The sequence below is a fragment of the Panthera tigris genome, chromosome B1 (genome assembly GCF_018350195.1).
Source record: "Panthera tigris isolate Pti1 chromosome B1, P.tigris_Pti1_mat1.1, whole genome shotgun sequence".
In the NCBI taxonomy this organism is placed as follows: domain Eukaryota; kingdom Metazoa; phylum Chordata; class Mammalia; order Carnivora; family Felidae; genus Panthera; species Panthera tigris.
The window spans coordinates 168,596,674-168,617,608 of record NC_056663.1 but is presented as its reverse complement, the minus strand read 5'-3'; the positions used below and the strand labels follow the sequence as shown (position 1 = coordinate 168,617,608).

The 20,935-nt window shown below is 37.1% G+C and overlaps 1 protein-coding gene across 4 annotated transcripts in view; it reads right to left on the bottom strand.

Annotated features, from left to right (window-relative positions):
- ATP8A1 (ATPase phospholipid transporting 8A1) overlaps nucleotides 1-20,935 on the bottom strand; it is a 232,815-nt gene that overhangs the window by 142,334 nt on the left and 69,546 nt on the right. For 3 of the 4 annotated variants that reach the window (XM_042984609.1, XM_042984610.1, XM_042984611.1), the window contains 7 exons: nucleotides 18,369-18,438; nucleotides 17,175-17,302; nucleotides 12,941-13,052; nucleotides 11,497-11,662; nucleotides 10,112-10,239; nucleotides 7,471-7,548; nucleotides 6,184-6,272 (listed from right to left, as the gene is read on the bottom strand). In XM_042984609.1, the coding sequence (XP_042840543.1) occupies nucleotides 6,184-6,272; nucleotides 7,471-7,548; nucleotides 10,112-10,239; nucleotides 11,497-11,662; nucleotides 12,941-13,052; nucleotides 17,175-17,302; nucleotides 18,369-18,438 (771 nt within the window). Of the gene's footprint in view, nucleotides 1-6,183; nucleotides 6,273-7,470; nucleotides 7,549-10,111; nucleotides 10,240-11,496; nucleotides 11,663-12,940; nucleotides 13,053-17,174; nucleotides 17,303-18,368; nucleotides 18,439-19,485; nucleotide 20,935 lie in introns of those variants that run through there. The other variant, XM_042984612.1, reaches the window with a different exon arrangement.

The window sequence follows — 20,935 nt, the reverse complement described above, 5'->3', positions numbered from 1 at the left end:
AATAATCACAGAAAGGCTCAAAACATAAAAGCATGAATAAAGGAAGTACTGAAAGATGGATCTTGAAAAAGTTAAGAAAATGAACTTTTAGTTGATTTTGAAAGAATGGCAGTTAGCATAGAATTAGAACATGATGATTTATGGTAACTAAGCAGGTTTACAAAATTATTCTATAACAGGAAAGCCAAATTGCCTCTTGACCATGGAATTTACCCATTTTATTCACAGAATATTCAAAAAGAAATATTTCAACCTAGAGGTTTAAATACATGCTAAAACCGATGGAAAATTAATTACATGTTGTATAATCAGAATAAAGTATTTTAATGAAACAAACATGCTAATACCTAGGAACAAACGATCATATTGATAAAATTTCCCAGGTACATTTGAGAAGTAAATTTAACCACCATGAAGTAATGTGTCTTTAAAAAGGTATAACATTACAGTAAAATATTACATTTCTATAATTAAATGGAACTGCATTTTAAAAGATGAACTGATAGAATTTGTCACTGAAACCATAATTCACTCATTAAGCCATTTGTTATCTCAAACAGAACACACATTCATCAATAAGTTTAATTGCATCCGTTAGCTCATTTGAGAACCAGGAAAAGTCTGACTGATGTATTGCTTTTGCTTCAACCAGCCAGTCATGTATTTAGTCAGAAGTGGCTCATTTAATACATGACAGAGCAGATTTTCTTTCCTCTCTCCACGGATTTATTAAATTTTTATTTTCATTGTTTAAATTTTTTCAGCTTTATGGAGATATAATCGATGCATAACACTGTACAAGTTTAAGGTATACAACATGATTACTTGATACACTTACATACTGCAAAATGATTACCACCACAGTGTTAGCTAACACCTCCGTCACATGGGTACCATTTCTTCTTTTGTGGTAGGAAAAGGTAAGATCTATTCTCTCAGCAGCTAGAACAGATTTTCTTATCTCTCATGTCTTTAACTATATATGACCACTCCATATTTTTTCTTTAAATTAAATTTGTTAGGTAGGATTTAAAAAAAATACAGAGTTGAGTACAAATGTAAAGTCACTGTTTTTGACAAATGTAACATTTCACTGAAAACTTGTGGTGTCCTTTCACTCCCTCAGTGTCCATCCCGCTCTCTTTACCTTTCCACCCAACTGGCTATGACATATGTGGGCCTCATCATTCCAAGGCACCTCTTCCACCTCCAAAGCATTAAACCTCCTCCAGAGCAGTATGCAAGGCATAGTCATAAAAGGCAGTCCCCTCTACTCTCTATTCTCTATTCTCTCTATTCTCTCTCTATTCTACTCTCTATTCTCTCTCTCTATTCTCCTTTGGTAAACCAAAGGACTTTTGTTGATGCTTGAGAGGAAGGGCTAACCAAGCCTCTTGTGGGCTGGACTCCCAGAAACACTCTGTGGAAACTGGCTGAAGCCCAGCGCTTAAGGCAATCACTTCTCATCAACCTCAAAGCTTGGACTCTAGCCCTCCACACTATACCAGAGGAGGGCCAGTGATACCCAAGCAAAAACACCGTGCCAAGGCTCTGCCAAGTTGCACTGGTGTTGGACAGCAGTGGCCGATCTCACATCAGGAGAGAGGCTGGTGCTTCTCAAGTCCTACAGGTTAAACGATGCAAAGCTGAAGGCTCAGGGTCCCTCTTCCCGGTTCTGGTCCAGCCCTGGCCGAGGCTGAGCTGAGCACTATTCAAACGAGATGAGCAGTAGGAGAACCACACACCTGCTACTGAACCTGTCTGCATGAGTGTGCCCACGGCTGCTGCTCCAGCAGCTCGGGGGTGCATGTGCTATCTGGTCATTTGCTGGTGTGTGCATGTCAACATTGCTGTATCTGCCTGGTAAGCTCTTCACTTAACCAAACCCATTCTTAGATCTCAGCTCAAGTATCACTTTTTCAGAGAGCAGTCCCTGACCTGCCCGATTTGATCAAATCCCCATCACAGACTCAAATGGACCTCTGTACTGTGTTTTATTTTTGTTTGATGACTTAATTCACATCCATTAACCCCTAATTAGATCATAAACTAATTAGATTAAAAGCTGTTACATCCCCATCATCTAACAAAACGTCACATACAGAGAAGGAGATAAAAATATTTGTTCAGGTATGTAAATAAGCAAACAAATGGTGTTTACCCAGCTCTTACCATGGTGGGCGGTAAATTTGTTGGTTATAATCTAGACCTTGGGGGGAAGTTTTATGACAATTGTGATATTTCTTGTGGTGAATCTCTTCTCAGTGTACTGATCCTTTCAGTAAACATACTGCTAAACAAAATACCATCATGTTAAGCTATTCACATATTATATTAATATATAAAGATTGCTTTTTAAAAAATATTTTTAATGTTTAGTTTTGAGAGAGAGACAGGGACAGCATGAGCGGTGGGGGAGGGGGGGCAAAGAGAGAGGAGGACAGAGGATCTGACAGCAGAAAGCCCGATGTGGGGCCTGAACTCATGAACAATGAGATCATGACCTGAGCTGAAGTTAGACACTTAACTGACTGAGCCACCCAGGCGTCCCTCCATAAAGATTGCTTTTTAGAAAATTCATTATTTACTTAAAGGGAAAATGTCAATGAAATGTTTTTAACACTGATTAAATGGCGAAGTCAACAAAAATCAGTTTAGTTTCTGTACTAGAAATTTTTTTTTTAACTTTAGAGACTGTACTATGTTAAGCCTTGCCCAGCTTATCAGCTTAATCTAATAGTAAGGTCTAAATTATCAACAAAGGATTATACTTAGGACTGTATTATATATGCTGATAATATTCACTGTATAGAGAGTCCTAGACACTGAACATAGAAGCCTCTTTAGCCATACATGGTATTTAAGTTACTATGATAAAACTGACTCATTCTCTACAGGAAGGAATTTGTGGAAATGATACTTTAACAAATGTTTAACAGTAGAATTTCTGGTTTGTAGTAAGTTAAATTTACAAATGACATCATTTTACATTTAATCAAAGAAAGATCTAATGAAACAATCTAATAAGTTTAAGCACAGTGGCAATCTGACAAAGTGGATCGCTATAAAATAATCATTATTGCTAAGCATGTACAAATCTTTATTTCGTTGCCCACCATAAATCCAATTTGGGGCACTGGTTATGGCAAATGAGAGAAAACTTACCAAGACTAAATTCTGAAGCACTGCTTTCAGTGTTAAAAATCTTTTCACAAATCTAAGGAATGCTAGGAAAAAATTATACTTCAAGTCTTATCCTTTAAACTCATAAAAGCCAACAGAACTCATTACCCAGGGTAAAACTAGGGTTTGTTTTACTTCTTAAAAATGCTGAAGGAGGATCAGTTCTGAAATTGTGACCCCAAAGGCACTTGTTAGTCTGTGAAAATGTGTGGTGTTCTTTGCTTTGCCACATCCTGGGGGGATAAATACCATCCTTTCTTCTGCTGGAGTTGAAAGTGCATGTACATAACAGTTCCCCATATTAAACAAGTGTTAACACTGCTATAGTGCAAATGGGATTGCAAAACCACGTTATTTCCCCGTCTGGGTTCTGATGACCCGAGAGTGCCTGAGGAAATTCTCATAGGAAGATGGTTGACAGTAATTACTTTTCTTGCTGAGTTTGGTGGAATTAAGGAACAGTGGTGTGCCTCCTACTGTAAACACCTAAGTATCTGAAGCCTCCCGGATCAACAACTTCATATATGAACAACTCTACAATGTTGACATTCCAAATGTCCATCAGGATATTTGGGGGAGGGGATGCTGACGAAGCGCAATCAGGGCTAAGGATCCTAAAAGCACATACCCAATACAACATAATTATTGGAAGCAGTTTAACAACTAGCTTCACTCAGCAAGGCTTCTGGGATTCTCAGAAACATGATGTATCACCCAGGAAAGAGATGTATGTCTGTTTATGTAGTTAAATTTTGCAAACAAAGAAACACCTGTTGTTTTTTTTTTTTAATTTCTAAACACACTTTTATGATTTTTATATCCAGAATTTTATATCTGGAAAAGAACTGTAGAGATACCGTATCTCACTATCCTCATTGTAAGGAATTTAGAACATTTGAAAAGAATTATTGATAGTTACATGGTGAGTCAGTTACAAAGCTAGGACTAGGGGTCATGGCTTATGGCTGCACCTCAGTATTAAGAGATGTTATTTTCCCAAGAAGAATTTGTCTTACTGGAAGCTTAATCTAAATTTTGACAGTTCTTAACTCTTTAAGTTTATTTATTTATTTTTGAGAGACAGAGAGAGAGCGTGAGCGCACAAGCAGGGAAGTGACAGGGAGACAGAGAATCCCAAACAGCTGACAGCACAGAGCCCTATGTGGGGCTTGAACTCACAAACCATGAGGTCATACCCTGAGCTGAAATGGAGAGTTGGATGTTTAACTGACTGAGCCACGCAGGCGCCCCAACCCTTAATACTACTTTAATATTTACCAGTCTCAACCCTACCGGGTCATATAACAGTGGTTAATGCTGATTATCATCAATGGATCCAGGAGAACCCTGCTATTTAGAACTCCTGCCTGGAAGTGTTGAAGGACTTGTTTCAAGAATAAGAAAACACTTGATAAAATGAAGGAGAGAGGCTAGACCTCATTCTAGCTTTCTGTTCTCCTAAGTTCATAATCAATAATTACTAATTTGAAGAACTTGCTTATTCAACTGAAAACTGGCAAAATAAAAAAAGGATGTCAATTATCAAACAGACCACTCTAAAAATAAATTCACTTACGAATGCAGAATTTTTGTAAAAACAATCTCCACAAATCTGTCAGCAAGTATAATTCAACAAACTGTAGAATCCTGTAGAATCACAATAGGCCTTTCCTTTCTTGCCTGGGGTAACTGTGGGTCAAATACACATGACGTCACAAAATGTGGCTCTGTCTCCCCCAAAATGGCAGCTAACTAAATTACAATGCCGGTAGCAATTGGTGGGGGGGAGTAAGGAGAGCCTTTTCTAGGGGAACTGGGGGAGCTCTGGATAAAGAGGAAAGATGCAAAGTGGCATCCAGCCCTGGAAACAGTGAGCACGCTTCTTAAATTAACATCCTGTCTCCGCAAGTGTGAAAAAGCCATTCAATCAAATGTCTTTTCAGCTTCAATTACACACATAGTTTGAAGCCATTTTTAGTCACTGTCTCTGCTAACCCAAAGAATATCTGCCTTCATCTACTTCTCTTTGTAGACCCTTGTACAGGAGTCATCATTTGTTTTTAGAATTTTTAACAAATGGCTATTTATTTATAATTTTAACTATGGCATTTTCAAAATTCATCCATAATTTTTATACTAGCTTACTGCTTGGAGACAGAGTGTGAATGGGAAAGAGTGGGTACAAGCCAGAAAACCCAAATGCGAGTGCCCTTGCCTGAATGGTAAAGAGATCAGTATTTCCCAGTCTCACTTGCAGATAAAGACAGTTGGAAAATTTGATAATAGGTCATGGTCAAGGTCATTCCAGACAATGAGAGTGTTTCAACTTTTGATCATGTCCTTTTAGGAAATGTACAAATTAATTTTCTCACATTACCCTATAAAGTATTTCAAAAGGCTTTTGAATGGTTTAGGCAAACATAACTCGAAGAAAGAAAGAAATGGGTTCTAAACAAACACATTCAAAAGAACATCGTGAGCCTGATAAATATTTCTGATGGCATTCATCACGCCCTGGATTTAAGAGTTTCGTGTCCCTACCTCCTTCCCATCATCAGAAATTTAGACTGCTCTGTGACTGCAAAGAGGAGAGGTGTAAAAGGAAAAAAAAAAAAAAATCAAAGGGATAACTATCAGGGAAACAACAATATTTTAACTTGGAAACTGCCCAAGGACACTTTGCATGTTCTTACAACATTGTACTCTAACTTTACGGCAATGCAGAGGGAACTGTGTTTGTACCCCGTGATGGGAGCCAGACAGTGACCTTCAGCAACTCTAAATATGGATATACTACTGGGCAGAGCCTCCACCCCCTAGGTAATTCCAAATGACAAACAAATCCAGACTGTAACACAGAAAACATACATGGCTGCTGACATCAAAATAGGGGCTTTCAATTAAAAATATTTCCCCTGATGAGAACTCTCAAAATGTACCAAACTATTAACAGTAATTAAATGTATATATTCATACTCTAATTAGGGGGAAAAAACTCACCCATATGCAACTCCAGCTATGGTACACTTCTTAAACTGCATCACATTGCAGGTCAGAGTGCCTGTCTTATCAGAAAATATGTATTTGACCTAAAAAAGTATAAAATTTCTCATTAAAATTTCATAAGTCTTAAAAAAAATTTTTTTAACGTTTATTCATTTTTGAGAGACAGAGAGAGAGAGACAGCACAAGCAGGGGTGGGACAGAGCGGGCGGGGGCGGGGGGGGGGAGGGAGACACAGAATCCTAAGCAGGTTCCAGGCTCTGAGCTGTCAGCACAGAGCCCAATGCGGGGCTTGAACCCACGAATTGCGAGATCATAACCTGAGTTGAAGTGGCAAGGGGCCCCTTCAGAAGTCTTTTTATGCTACTCTCTCACAGAAGAGGAAAATACCCCTTAAATAATTCTTTTTATCAATCTTGTTACATTTTAGGGCTACAATGAATGCTATTAACTGCACATTAAGTAATATGTTCAACTGCTTTTTTTTTTTTTAAGTATTTTAGCAATGAATCATCTCATGTATGAACAGTGAAGACTATCAGGATGTTAGAAAACCCTGTAGCCATGTAGCAATCTGCCGTGATATGGTCTGAATTTCCACTAGAAAACACCACTCCTGCTACTTAACATTTATGGAGCACTAAAACCAGCACTTCTCAACATAACACACAACTACAGAAGGGGGAAAGCGTGTGCAATTAACTTCACGCAACATCTGAATTGGTAAGAAAAAGGATAATTCTGGCCTAAATGCTATTTAAAAAGTAAGACTTTGCAAATGGCAAAAAAAAAAAAAAAAAAAAAAAAGAATTTTTCCTCAGCTAGTATGTGTAAATTGATTACAAATATACACATATATGTGAATATAGTATCAATTTTAAGTCCAAAATTCCTGTTTGATTACTTTCATACTTGGACTTACATAACATCACTGATCGATTTAAACATTTTTCTTCCTTTCTGGTCAAAAGCTACGAGCAATTTTAATAGTGAGAGTTTATAACTCAAAAACAGCCAACACTTTACTACTAACCAGATTACATACTGAAGGACATCCCTTAGTGAAATACTTTAGGTGAGAGCAAAATATGTTTTACATAATGTTTTTAAAAAATTCATTTACTACAAATGAAAATTGATAGTTATCTGCTAACACGTACGTATGCCGATCATTCAAGCAATGGGACATTCGGAGCTGTCGATTCAGATGAAGTTGCCACCCATGGCAGAAATGACAACAAATCTGACTTCCAATTCAACACATCACTAAGAAATTTAGTTTACCTGGCCAAGTTCCTCGTTCAGATTAGATGTTCGAGCCATCGCAGCAGTGTCTGTGGGTTCATAGTGCATGTCGAGATCCTTTTTTTCAAAATAAAAGAAATTACTGAATGCAACTGGTATCAAGAGGTTGACTGAAATTTCATTTAACTCAGGAGCTATATATGTAACCACTCTCATCTCTTGCCATCACTTTACCATTTCAGTTGATTTCCCTGAAAAGGACTCAGTATAGAATATTATATTTCCCAGTAAGGGCAGGACAGCTTGGTAGTTAGAGCATATCTCTGGAATCAGGAAATCTTAAAAAAAAAATTTTTTTTTAATGTTTATTTATTTTTTGGAGAGAGAGAGACAGACAGACCATGAGTGTGGGAGGGGCAGAGAGAGGGAGACACAGAATCTGAAGCAGGCTCCAGGCTCTAAGCTGTTAGCACAGAGCCCGACCCGGGAGTCAAACTCACGAACCATGAGATCATGACCTGAGCTGAAGTCGGATGCTTAACCGACTGAGCCACCCAGGTGCCCCTGGAATCAGGCAATCTTGATTTATTATAGTTCTACCATTTTCTACATATGTGACCTATTGTAAGATTAAATAAGATAACGTATGTAAAGTGCTTCCTAAGGTGTCCAACACAATATAAATCCTTAATGTAGCTAAAATAATAGCAACTAGACATTGCTCAAATAATTAAGACTGAAAGCCCCTGGAAAAATTACCTAAGAGATTCTGTCTGGTTGTACTTTCTTGGCCTAAGTTTCTGCCACTGTATATACTTGAAAGTAAAATGAGTGCCCTTCTCAAAACCCAATAAAAAATGTACAGCTTTGTACCATTTGTACTTGCTTTGTTCACATAAATTATGAGGTGTGACTATTAATCTTATACAAATTAATATCTTCTACAGTATAATATTCTGTTGGCAAGTCAGGGTTCACAGGTTTTCACATGTCAAACGAAAAGGACAAATCTGATCTTTCCCACATCTGCATTCCCCATCTGCTGATGGGGATCAGTTCTAAAGTAGGCCATGTTTTAAGCAGGATATTAACCAAGCGGGCAATGTTCAGAGAGGAATAAAGGAATGGGGAGTAGGATGGAAATCAAATCTAGTAAGGAACAGAAGGATATGGGAGAAGATACCATAGGACAATAGGCATCGTAGCTGAGTTCTAATACTTTGCAAGGCTATCATTCAGAAACAAGGTTTTAGACATTTTCTTAAAAGGTCAGGTAGAACCAGTATCAAAGGGGAGCAATTATTCATCTCATTTCCACACAAGAAAGAGCTTTCTGGTAAGGGAAGACCTGTCAAGAATGTTATAAAATCTCTGTATAACAGAAAGGTAGTTGAAAAAAGCATAAGCCTGCTAGGTTATTCCAACATTCAAACTATGTCATTATTTGAAGGAAATACTATTTTTGAAAATCCAAGTAAAAAATAATAAAGTGACTAGTTATTTGACTTTCATAATAAATCACTTTATGATTTCTTATTGTAAGTGGGAAACCTTAATTTTAATCCTGTTTTTAACTCTATTTACAGAAATTTTATTACATAATTCTTCAGCAATGTATCTCCTTGCATGAAATAAACCACACCTGCAGCTCATTTTAGATTTCTAAATTATACTGGTCTTCTGAATGAATTAGCAATTGACTGCTGAGGCAGGTCATTCACCATGAGCAGTGGCAAAAGTATCGTCAGTTATATTTTAGAAAATCCCAATACTGTACATTTGAAAGACTTTTAAATTATTAAAAAAAAATAACATCAAAAGATAATACCAGAATTTCTCAAAAAAAAAAAAAAAGAAAAATTAAAACTTTCTGGCAGATTAAGTCTGAAGATGTATTCAATTTACATAAATTCATTAATTTTAACTGTGGTAAAATAAAACTAAGAACAACACATTTTATAAACAAAATATTTAGGAAACAGATGTCTAGCACATTTTTTCCCCAAGATTAAAAAAATTTTTTTCAGAAGAAAAAAATTAAGAAAAATTCAAGCACAGCTGAATTTGTTTACAGTATGGAAAAATAAACTACATAGATACATAAAACACGATAGACAGCCTGGTTGTTACAAGTAATGAATGTGGTATTATTTCTCCAGCACTTAATCGTTGAGGAGGCTGTGAGATTTCTTTGTCATGAGATTTCTTTGCTCTGTATCACCACCATGAGATGTTGGTGAACTGTGTTTTATCATTCCTGTGTAAGGGTCCAGGAAAATCAGCCTCAAAGAAGTCAAGTGGCTTGGCAAAGTTCACACAGCTAGGAAATACAGAGCTACAACTATAGTCTAGATATTTTAGCTCCACACCCCATGGTTCTCCTTTGCCCCAAGATCACTATGAAACCCAAAATAGGTTTCCTGGAGATCTTGTTCCCCAGAATGTCGGGTCCGTAAACTGGTGTGATTCTGAGATGAGAGATTTTGCTACTGATTTTACATGTCAAATGATTTTTGTTATAATTATATTAGAGCCATAAATATTTTGAAATGCCATCTTGTAGTCAACAAAAGGTAAGGTAAAATTAAGATTTTGTTTCTGAGAGATCAAAAGACGCTATCAGGAAAAAAGACAAAATGCATACTTAGAATGATGGAAAACAATAATAATTCATATTTACCCAATTTATGAAGTATGCCTGGGTAAATTTCACCACTTCTAATGTCACCAACAAGCTGATAGGAATGAGATTGTTGAAAAGGATGATGAAGGTCAAGAAATTCAGTCCAAAATTATTAGCACCACCATCTGTTGGGGGAGGTGGGAAGAAAGTCATTTACCGTTTTATTTTTCATCTGCATTGGCCAGAACTTTAGCGTAACAAAAATTTTCCGTATCATACAACAGATGCATATAGTTAGGCGGGATTCACTGTGCTGATAACATCTCCTTATTTTCAAATACATTCAGGATGAAACAGCACTATTTGTGTTCAATATGTTGTTAGTCCTGTTAAGAGCTTCATAATGGTATGAAAGAATGAAGCACTACCAAGTATTTCAAATCCTGTTCCAAACAGGAAGTTTAGAGATAGCAGGGATAGGATTGTGGGTTTATAAATGTAAAATCTCAATTGGGTAGAATCACTTTTATATAAACTCTTAAAAAAGATTTTAAAGCATGCCTGAAAAGCAATCAAACAAAAACAGCAGCAGGAAAACTAACCCAAGTAGCAAAAACAATGTAGGGCTGTACTTTAGGTAAACTACATTCTTCCTCTTCAATAAAGAAAATGGAACAGCTACCCCAGACACACAAGAAACAAACTGATGGTACTCATAACAGTTCTAATGTTGAAACAGTAAATCAATGACTGTAAAAAAAAAAAAAAAAAGTTGGAACAGCTGCAAAACTAAATCAATATAATAAAAACTGAAAAAAATCAATTTTGCTACCAGGTTTTACTAGAATTTGTTTTTGTACGTTTGGAAATTAAATATTTATTGGCAATCAAAAGATAATGCAAACTTATTTTCCAGAAATATTCAGAGATGGTACATTAATCCCATAACAGTAAAAGGATAGATGGTCCAAAAAGAACCTATTTAATAGGACTTTCCCTGAGACAGGATGACCATTAACATGGAATTTACTGCATTCATAGATTCAAGTGAAAGTACGTTCAATTTAAACATTTTACAAGCATGTGGTTTACTTTTGGTGCTTTAAATATAATCAATCTGCTTTCTTTACACAGATAGCTACCTAACCACCTGTGTTAAAATATTTTAAAGAATAAATGAATAACATTAAATAAAATACAAAATAACATTTTATGTTATTACAGAGTGCTCATTATATTTTTAAGAATTCTCAAATTTTAGAGACTCTAACATTTTACTTCCTTTTGCTGGAAACTGCATTGAAAAATAAAAATTAAATGCCCAGTTATCTTGGCAACAAGGTTTCCTTTTTAGGAATAATAGGAAATCTCAAGTCAGCCGTGAAATAAATACACGTTTTAATGAAAGAAAAACTAAGTACAATAGGCACTTTAATGCTTACAGTTTAGATTGAGATACCAGTGCTTTCCAGAATGCCTCCGATTCCAAATGGCTGAACCCACAGAACAGATAAGAGACATGGCAATTAAGATACAAAATAAAATCAAAATTTGTACATTTGTAATCCGTTCCACATTTGAGAGTTTAAGTGGTGGACTTGTTGAATTCTGTAAAAAGAAACAATATGAGCAATAAAAATGTGGACACATTGATTTAGTAATGTATATTTGGTATTTTGATGAAGACGACAGAGTAAGTCACACCTCAAAATCTAGACATGAGTAGATACATGAAAATTACACAGAAATAAGCTGTCAAATGTTAACCACCTTTCCCTCCCCACCCCGCCCGTATCTTTATCTAACGTAAAACAATAAAAAGAGAAGGAAATGATATTCCTTTATAGACACGACTTTTGCATTGAGGCAGGCAAGATGAACAATGCATTACTTGACTACTTAGACTAGAAGCATCTAGCATCTCAGCTCTGGAAGAGAGGCAGAGAGGGTGGCCTATGCACCCACAACCAGAGACCTGGAAGTTCCAAACTATGAAGACCACATTTAAAGGATCTCTGGTTTCCACATTTCTGGTGGCAGTTAGCAACTCTTTTACTGAATACGGCAACCATCTAAGTGGCCCTGGCTGTAGGAAATGACAGAGGTTTCCTCAGCTGTATTTAATGATAAAAATCATCACGCTAGGTCAGTGCTAACCAAGGCGTCCACAGAAGAGAAAATTAAATCTGTGATAATAGATATAAAATAATGGCTTACAGAATTTATAGAATGGCTAGGGGTGGAATCATTAATAGCAGTCCTGTCTGCCTGTCGATAACGTCTCCACGACTTTACAAAGTTATCAGAACTGAAACCAGTTTTTCATTTAGTATCTTAAAATGGTATTCCCTACCCACCTAACCAGTGAACACTCCTATTATATCCCCAGGCGCATGTAAACACTAGAAGTGCGAAGACTAAAGTTGATTAAACGTGGGCTAACGTTAAAAATGTTACCAAAAAATGGTCAACATTTGACTCTCAGATTCTTTTCATTTTATGAAAAAGTGAAACCAAGTTCTAAAATTTGATCACTGTATTAAAATAAAATTATAAGACAAATACTTTAACATAGAGCACTCGTCATTACATAGACATCTAGTATTAATCACTGCAATAGTTAGTAAATGCTGCCAACGGGCCAACACACAAAATCATTAAGAGTTCATGCACTGTTGATGCCTGATGAAACTTTCCACTGTTCTTGTGTGCATGAACCATTTCATAGCCCCACACACCGAAGAATGAGATTCTGAATGTATAGAGTGGGGCTCAGGAATCTGTGACAGATGGTCTGCTATGTTTCACACTACTGCATAGAGAGCTACAAATAGCACATTTTTCAAGAGAATAGGTCCAAAAAGTTTTCATAGATAAGAATCCCACCTGCATCAGCTTGGTATCATGTCCGGTGTAGACAACTATTCCATGAACCCACTGTGTGTTTCTCAACTGGGCGCCTCGAAGAAGAATCTGATCTGCTCCCAGGGGGACAGTGCTAGGACAGATCATGTTGTGACATTAGAAACATTTTCTAAAATGCTTAAGAATTCTATAGTTATTACATAGTTCCAACAAAGGTTCTGTTATTAAAATAACCCTTCTCACATTCACTTTATTTTTAGAAAAGAAGTAATTTTCCTACCAGTAAGAATAATTTTCTTACCCAAGGACAGCTGGAAGGAAGCATTCCAGTTGCTTCTCCTTAGCACCAAACCAGCCATTTCCTACAACTTCATTATCCAAGACAGTAGGCAATATTTTAGAACTCAGAGGTTAATTTTCAAACCTATTTTAGACTCTTCCTGATTTAGTAAGTCTGTTTAGGTTTCTAAGATGTTTGGAAGCGGTGAGGTTAGGGGATCTGCTCCCCTCCCACACCTAATTAAAAACAGCTTTGTGCATAATAAAGGTAAATACATAGATCTCATCATCCACTTGCACTGCCACCCCTGCCCTGCAGAGATAAATCCCTGTATTTAAAATCTCTAGGATAATTTATCATATTTGAATATCAATTATCTAAGAACTATGAATAAGTTTCCAATAAATGGTAAGCATCTAATGTCTTAAAACATTCCTCTGAAATGACAGCAAATTGAAGATATATATTCCATCTAATTTAAAACACATTTTTCATGAATAAAGGCCAACTTGAATCTTTTGCAAGTTCTTTGTAAAACTATCCACCCTGGTAGGTTGTTGGCTGACACAACCTTACACAGAGAGGTACAAGCTATCAGAGATATAGTGGGATTCTTGACGGAGATGTACTGCACAAAATGTAATGGCTTAAGGATTTCTATCACTAGGTCTTCATTTTAGGAAAAAAAGCAAGAAAGAAATGTCAAATATAAAGAAAAATACATTAAAAAAAAAACCTGGAAAAAGAAGGCAACAGTTGGTCCAAGTAAAGTCTCTGGAGAACCCAGAACTTCTTACAGAACTTCTTTGCCAGCAGAGGGCAAAGTGAGGTTGAGTCTTCCATTCCTGGTGGGCTTTCATGGTCTGTTAGGTGGCTAAAGCTAGTAGCAGCTTGGGCCTTAGACCTTCTTTCAAGAACTGCCCAACGATCACTGGCTCAGGTGACATCAGTTCAGGTCATAACAGCACCTGAAGGCCTCTACTTAAGCAAGCCTTTAAGAAACGGTGTATGCCAATTTAGAAAAAGACTACAGTATCTATAATTCTCATTCTTTCTGTAAACAGCATGCTTTTCAGACCCAGCTGGAAGGGAACCCTTTGTGTATATGTCTCAAGATGTTTCAGAGTGGGAGGGGACCTTAGGCCTAAAGCACGTTTCCAAGAAATTCTTGGGAAGCTGCTAGCCTATACTTGAAGCACGTAAGTGCCAACCATTCCTCACATATACAATGAGGTACAATAGGACAACTGTCACCTTGGCATTTGTGGTATGGATTGATTGGAATTAGGTACAGACTCTTCAAAAAAAAAAACAAAAACCAAAAATACTCTTTTTCAATTATGAAGATTCAACATAAGTTAGCTATTACTACATTTCATCAGAGGTGGAATTCCAAAGCTTCTGGCATTAGACAATGACCCTCATCCTTAATAATGGAATCAAAGTACACATGTTCCAAATAAAGGGGCTCCAAGAGCTCTGGGTAATCACTGTAAAAGTCAAATGTGCCACAATACGAAGGTATTGAAAATCTGTTTCCACCTTTCATATATATTAAAGCTTATTGTATAAATTCTATCTTACCCTAAGTCTTGGCACTATCATATAGTTTCTCTTTCACTGCATTGATTTGCTTGGCATTGATTTCATGGGGAACTGATAAGAAATGGAAGCTGGCCAGTTAGGAATGTCAGACTACAGAAACATTACTTATATAAGTGGCCAACTCTATTATTAGTCTATAACCATATGTTCACTCTGTGAGGTCACTCTGTGCAAATTTTAGAACAATATATAATTCATGAATTACAGGAAAGCTTTTGGTGGATCTGAATGAGGATGACAGTTTAGGGTATATCTTACATGTTCTTTAGAATTCAAACACTGTAATAATGCAATTATAAAATAATGAAGGCACTGATAATCTCTCAGGCTGGTGGAATGACTAGTGCATTTAGCTGGCCACTACCTATACCTGGGGGTAGAGGAGACAGAGGAGAAGTCAAGCGAGGGCAAGAGGAAGAAGTGGCAGATGGGAGAGACCCTACCCTTCCTTGCCAGGTTCTGCTCCATTTCTGCTCCCTTTTCTAACAAAGCTCCTTGAAAAGGCTGTCTACACTTGGTATTTTCAACTCCTCTTCTTCCACTATCTCAGACTCACTTCATCAGGCTCTGCCTGCTCTAACCAAGCTCAAGGATATCGACTTGCTAAACGGAACTGTTAATTCTCAGCCTCATTGTGCTTGACCAACAGCAACATCTGACCCATGTCTGTCACTCCCTTTGCCTTGGTAGACTTTCCTCACTCCATCTCAGCTTTCTTCCTACCAACCTGATTTTGGTTTCTTTGGCTGGTCTCTCCCTTTTCCCAACCTTAATGTTGCAGTCTTAGGACAGTCCTTGGGACTCCTCACCTTTCTCTCCATACCGTTTCACCTTCAGTGATTTCTTCCACTTCCATGGCTTTAATTATCTATGCCAACTATTCCCAAATTTATCTCATGACCCAGACTTCTATCCCAAGCTCTAGGCTTATATATTCATTTGCCTCCCTGACACAAACTTATTTGGCCCAAAACTGAACCGCTGATATCCCCTTTAAAAACCCTCCAATGGATCACCATTTCCCTCAGAGTAACACTCTACAATAGCCTTCAAAGCCTTGCATGGTCTGGCTTCCTCTTACTCCTCTACCCTTCTTTTATTACTCTTTCTTGGTAACTCTACTTCAACCACGCTGTCCTCCTTGAAATTTCATACCTACTCCAGGCACATTCCCACTTTAAAATGATGCAATAAATACAACTAATAATTTGCCCTGACTATTCCTTCTGTCTGGAATTCTCTCCCTCCAGTTGTATAAATGGCTAACTTGCTCTCCTCCTACTCACAGGCCTCAAATGTTACCTGATGAATGAGGCTTACTACAACCATTCTAACTCAAAAGTGATTTGCTCTCAAGGACACCCAATCTGCCTTGTCCTGGGCTATTTTTTTTTTTTTCAAAGCATTTATCACTTTCTAACCTAGAACAGAATTTTCTTATTTATCATTTGTTGTCTATTTGCCCTTTCCTTACTGCAAGAAAGTAAGCTCACAAGGGCGGGCATATTTATCTCTTTTGTTCACTGCAGTCTCCTGTTCCATCTCTGTACTTAGCCTACCTAGCCCACTGGGGGCTTGAGAAATACCAGTTGAATCTATGAAGAGAGAGACAGGAAAGAGAAGTGGGAAGGAATGAAGGGTAGAAAGGATGTAACAGTAAAGATAACTGTAGATGATAACACGGCCTAGAAAAGAGCATATGGAATTATACAGAGAAGACAAGACAGATAAGAAATTATCCAGTACAGTCAACTCCTTGCGGGTAGAATCTGATATCTTTGAGGCACCTAGAGATCACAGGAAAGGACCCAAGCCATGGAGATTGCAGATAGGCCTATGACATAAGTATTCTGGCCAAAGAATATGCCACTAATTAATGTGCCACAAGCCTGGCATATCCCTGAAAATATCCAATTGTCATCTTGAGGAAGTCTTCAGTTGCACCATATGCATGGAGTTAAGAGCTAACATTTCTGCAAAAAGACTCTTGGTAGAAGTAACACAGAAATACTTAAGAAGAGGTTTTGAGTGTTCAAACTTAGAGCATGAGAAAATAATATGCACCGAGGCTTGGAAAACACTCAGCAATACACTGAGACGCAGAGAATTCCGTTTTTTGTTTTGTTTTGTTTTTTATGTTTATTTTTGAGAGAGAGAGACACAAAGCATGAGCAGGGGAGGGGCAGAGAGAGAGGGAGACACAGAATCTGAAGCAGGATCCAGGCTCTGAGCTGTCAGCACAGAGCCTGACGTGGAGCTTGAACCCAGGAACTGTGAGATCATGACCTGAGCCGAAGTTGGACGCTTAACTGACTGAGCCACCCAGGCACCCCTGAATTCTGGGTTCTTATAAAGACCAATTTTACATACCTATGTCCATCAAGCCTTATGTTTCCAACAAAATCGTACAGATGTCTGTTTGGACTTTCACACTCGATTCTGCCAGAAATTCTCATCAAACTGTCAATGTCTTTTATATCTGATGTTGCTGGTAAGCCCTGTTCAGAAATTTTTTAAAAAGCAAAAGAGTATATTAATTGCATTGTGTGCAGGAGGAGGGGGGATTCTGAATTCATCTCAGTCTTAGGATCTAAGAGGTCCCACTATTTTATAAGCAAGTCTCCTCCCTTACACAATACTGTTTGTCAAATCATAATTAAGGGTCACCTTCCTCTCTACTTGAATACAAGAATAGGGTAGCTTTTGTGAAAGATCTAAAACATACTTGAGACTATTAACTTGACTGCAAAGGTATTTTGAAGTAAGTCCTCAAAGAACTATGTGTTTCCAAAAATAAAATTAATATTTAGCATTATACAGTCTGCCTGCTGAATCTCAAAAAGAGAATGCAAAATAAACAGAACTATGTCCAAAGAGAATCATTACATTTCTTTTCTGTTAGTCTACTGAGAAGGAAAACTCAAAAATAGTTCCTCCCTCTGGCCAACTAGCTTCTACTGGCTGGCAGTGAACAGGCCCCCGCTTCCTGGGGCACTCTGAGTTCAGGTGCCCTGATGACCTACTTCCATCACATCCCAAACTTCTCACTTGTCATTTCCATCATCCCCCTAGAACCCCAGACAGTACATTTTTAAAAGTCTCCTCCTTAAAAAGACCGTTGCTTTCTATCGGAGATGGTATGAGAAGCAAATACAGAAATCCTAACTATTCCCTGAGATTAGTGAGACTTTTAGAACAGCAATGGAAACTATGCCTTTTCGATACAGCAAAGCCAAATAATAATTTGGGCCAGGCGAATGGGGACGATTAAATACGCGAACACATGTCAAAGTACTTAGAACTACTAAAATTATCATCATCGGGCTGTTGGCTATTACATGAAATATTAAAAATGTTACAAATAATATCTGTGTGATGGACTATATTTAATCAGGCAAGTAAATCTGAGTCTTCATCTCAGTCAAAGACACCTCTTCATAGTGGCTCAGCAAGAAAGTATTTGCAATTAGATAGTCACTTCAATTCAAGACAACACCAGAAATAAAGCTCTTGATTCCATGTAATAAATCAGTAAAAATTACATAAACCTGTATTAGATCTTACCTGCCTAATTTTCAGGTTTGTTTCACCATCTAAGTTGGATGTTTCAATGTAGCACATGGCCTGGGGTTCACTGTTATTTAAAATTGAAAAGCAGAGAGATTTAGTGGGGGAAGAAAAGCATAATAATAACTTATTTAAATGCTTAGACTCACTGAAGCCTTTTGTTTTGAACAAAGCTTTAGTCGTCTAGTTTCATGATGATTTCCATTCTAAGTGCTAAATGCTGGGAGGCAGAACCCATGCGTCACAACTCATGGATCAGCTTTTCAGCTAGAACGACCACAAAGCAATTTCCTGATGCCAATCAGTACTGATCTTCAAGCTAATGTGGATGATTAGATTTGTCATGTGCACTTAAATTGCTCATCCATAATGACACGACACAGACTGTATCTGAAATGTAAAAGCAGTTTTGTGTCCAGATTTATCTTTAGCTCAAAAATATCAAGTGAGATTACATGCTTGTAGCCCATGTATAAATTGGTTAAGGAAAGTGATTAGAAAATTCCAGATTGCTGCTTCTATAAACTTTCAGTGACCACTTTTTAAGAAAAGATGAACAGGATCATATGAACCATAATATTTAAATTTTAAGGCTACTTTTAAAAACTGTGTGAGATTTTACAATGGAAGTAGATATATACTTTAGATACATACTTCTGTTTTTGTTTTTTTCTGCTCCTGTTCTCTTTCTTAAGGTTATGTCAGAGATTCTTGTGGCAGAAAAAGCTAAAACTAAAACCAGCCAACTTGGCCATATTGCTCCTTGACCTGTCCATTTCATGGGTCCCCACCAGAATGTGTTTGGAAAAGTTTAGTGAGTGGTGGCTGGCAGAAGGGATGCACATTCTCCAGCATTATCACAGGTACTACATCCTGGACTGTGTATATCCTTTCCCTTCACAATCTGACTTTATGTGCCCAGCAAGTATAGACAGGTGAGTCTGTCATCTAATTGTATCCTCAAGTGTAAGGGAAAACGTTCTGAAGTTAAATCAATCTCATTAGCACTTGGTTATACAATAAGCCTTAGTAACATCATGGAAGTATAAATGTAATCTCTGATAAGCATATGTATTCAAAGTTAGAATGGAAAAAGTTTGTCAGTTACAAATACCTGAATCTTCTAATCAACTTCCAATTTGTACATGTGCAAAACACATTATTTCAAGTTTCAGAAATGGGCAGGTAGCTTAGTTTTGTGGCCTGGAGATTTGTGAAAATTGCTGAAACATACGGTCAATGATCAAATATTTTACAGATTCATTTTAATGTAACTTTCCAAGTTCTTCAATTCACTCAGTGGATTTTTTTTTCTCCCATAAAGGCTTATATTTTTTTCCCAACTGGAGAAATTTTTCAGTATTTATATTTTCGCTCTATTATATTCAACATATCAGCTATCCAACATTTAACTTGGCTCTAGTAACTGCTAATTTGTAACTTATATATACATTTGAAACATAAATGGCTTATGAAATTTTAAAACATATCTTCCGACAATATAGAAGCATGGTGACAGATGTTAGGTGAACAATGCAGATTCCATACTTTGCCAGTAAAATGCATTAAAATATTACTGATCAATATGTCCAAGGCCATTCTCACATTAAAATGAGACTACCATTCTATCTTTTTTTTCACAAAGCAATTTTTCTAGGACTTTACATGGCTAGGAAGTTAAAAAGTTAAACGGCTGACTTCTATTTGAAGTGGGGCAAATAAAATATGCATCCGAATTCAGAACATTCTTAATCCCTTAAGACAGCTGTTACTGAAGCAGTTCTTAATAGTGTTATGAAAAAGCAGCAAGAAGTTTTACATAAGGGATCATGCTACATAATAAATATTTCAGCAAATTATGGTGACATCCAAACGCAAGCTACAGTCAGAGAGGCAAAGCAGGCTTTTTGATTAGTAAGTGGAAAGATGAAACAAGATGCATATCACAATACAGACACTGGTAGACGGCTGAACTTTACCACGGGAACATGCACTTTGCCACTAGTAACAAGTGGGATAAAAACTGATCCCAAAGCATGCGGTACAAAAGGTACAACATCCAGCTTTGTGCAGGGGGTCCTCTGTAAACCCTATACAAGCCCAAATTATAGTCATAATTGCTGAAGGGATTCTACAGAACTCACAGTAAGTTTCAAATATAAGAATAAGGCAAAATTTCAATGACTTCATTTCATGAAAAGCTTAACACTGTTCAAAACAGTATCCTGGAGAGGTATTAAATTCAGCCTCGGTATTTAGGCATGTTGTTAAATATGGATATATATTAATGATGCACAGGAAATTAAAATCTACCTTTACTGGCATGCCTCATGAACTCCTATTGAGAACAATAGGAGCTGAATCTTCCCACCTGAGGGACAAACAGCATCCAATGTTGCATTCATAAAAGGCCTTTAAAACATTTGTGAAATGTCTATCTCCAAGAAGTATAAACATTTTTGTGTTTTACAGGAAGAGACATAGAACTCAACCATCTTTGGGTGTAATTGTTCTCTGCTGTAGGGTGAGGATCCACATACACACATCCTGTACGACTCAGTGGT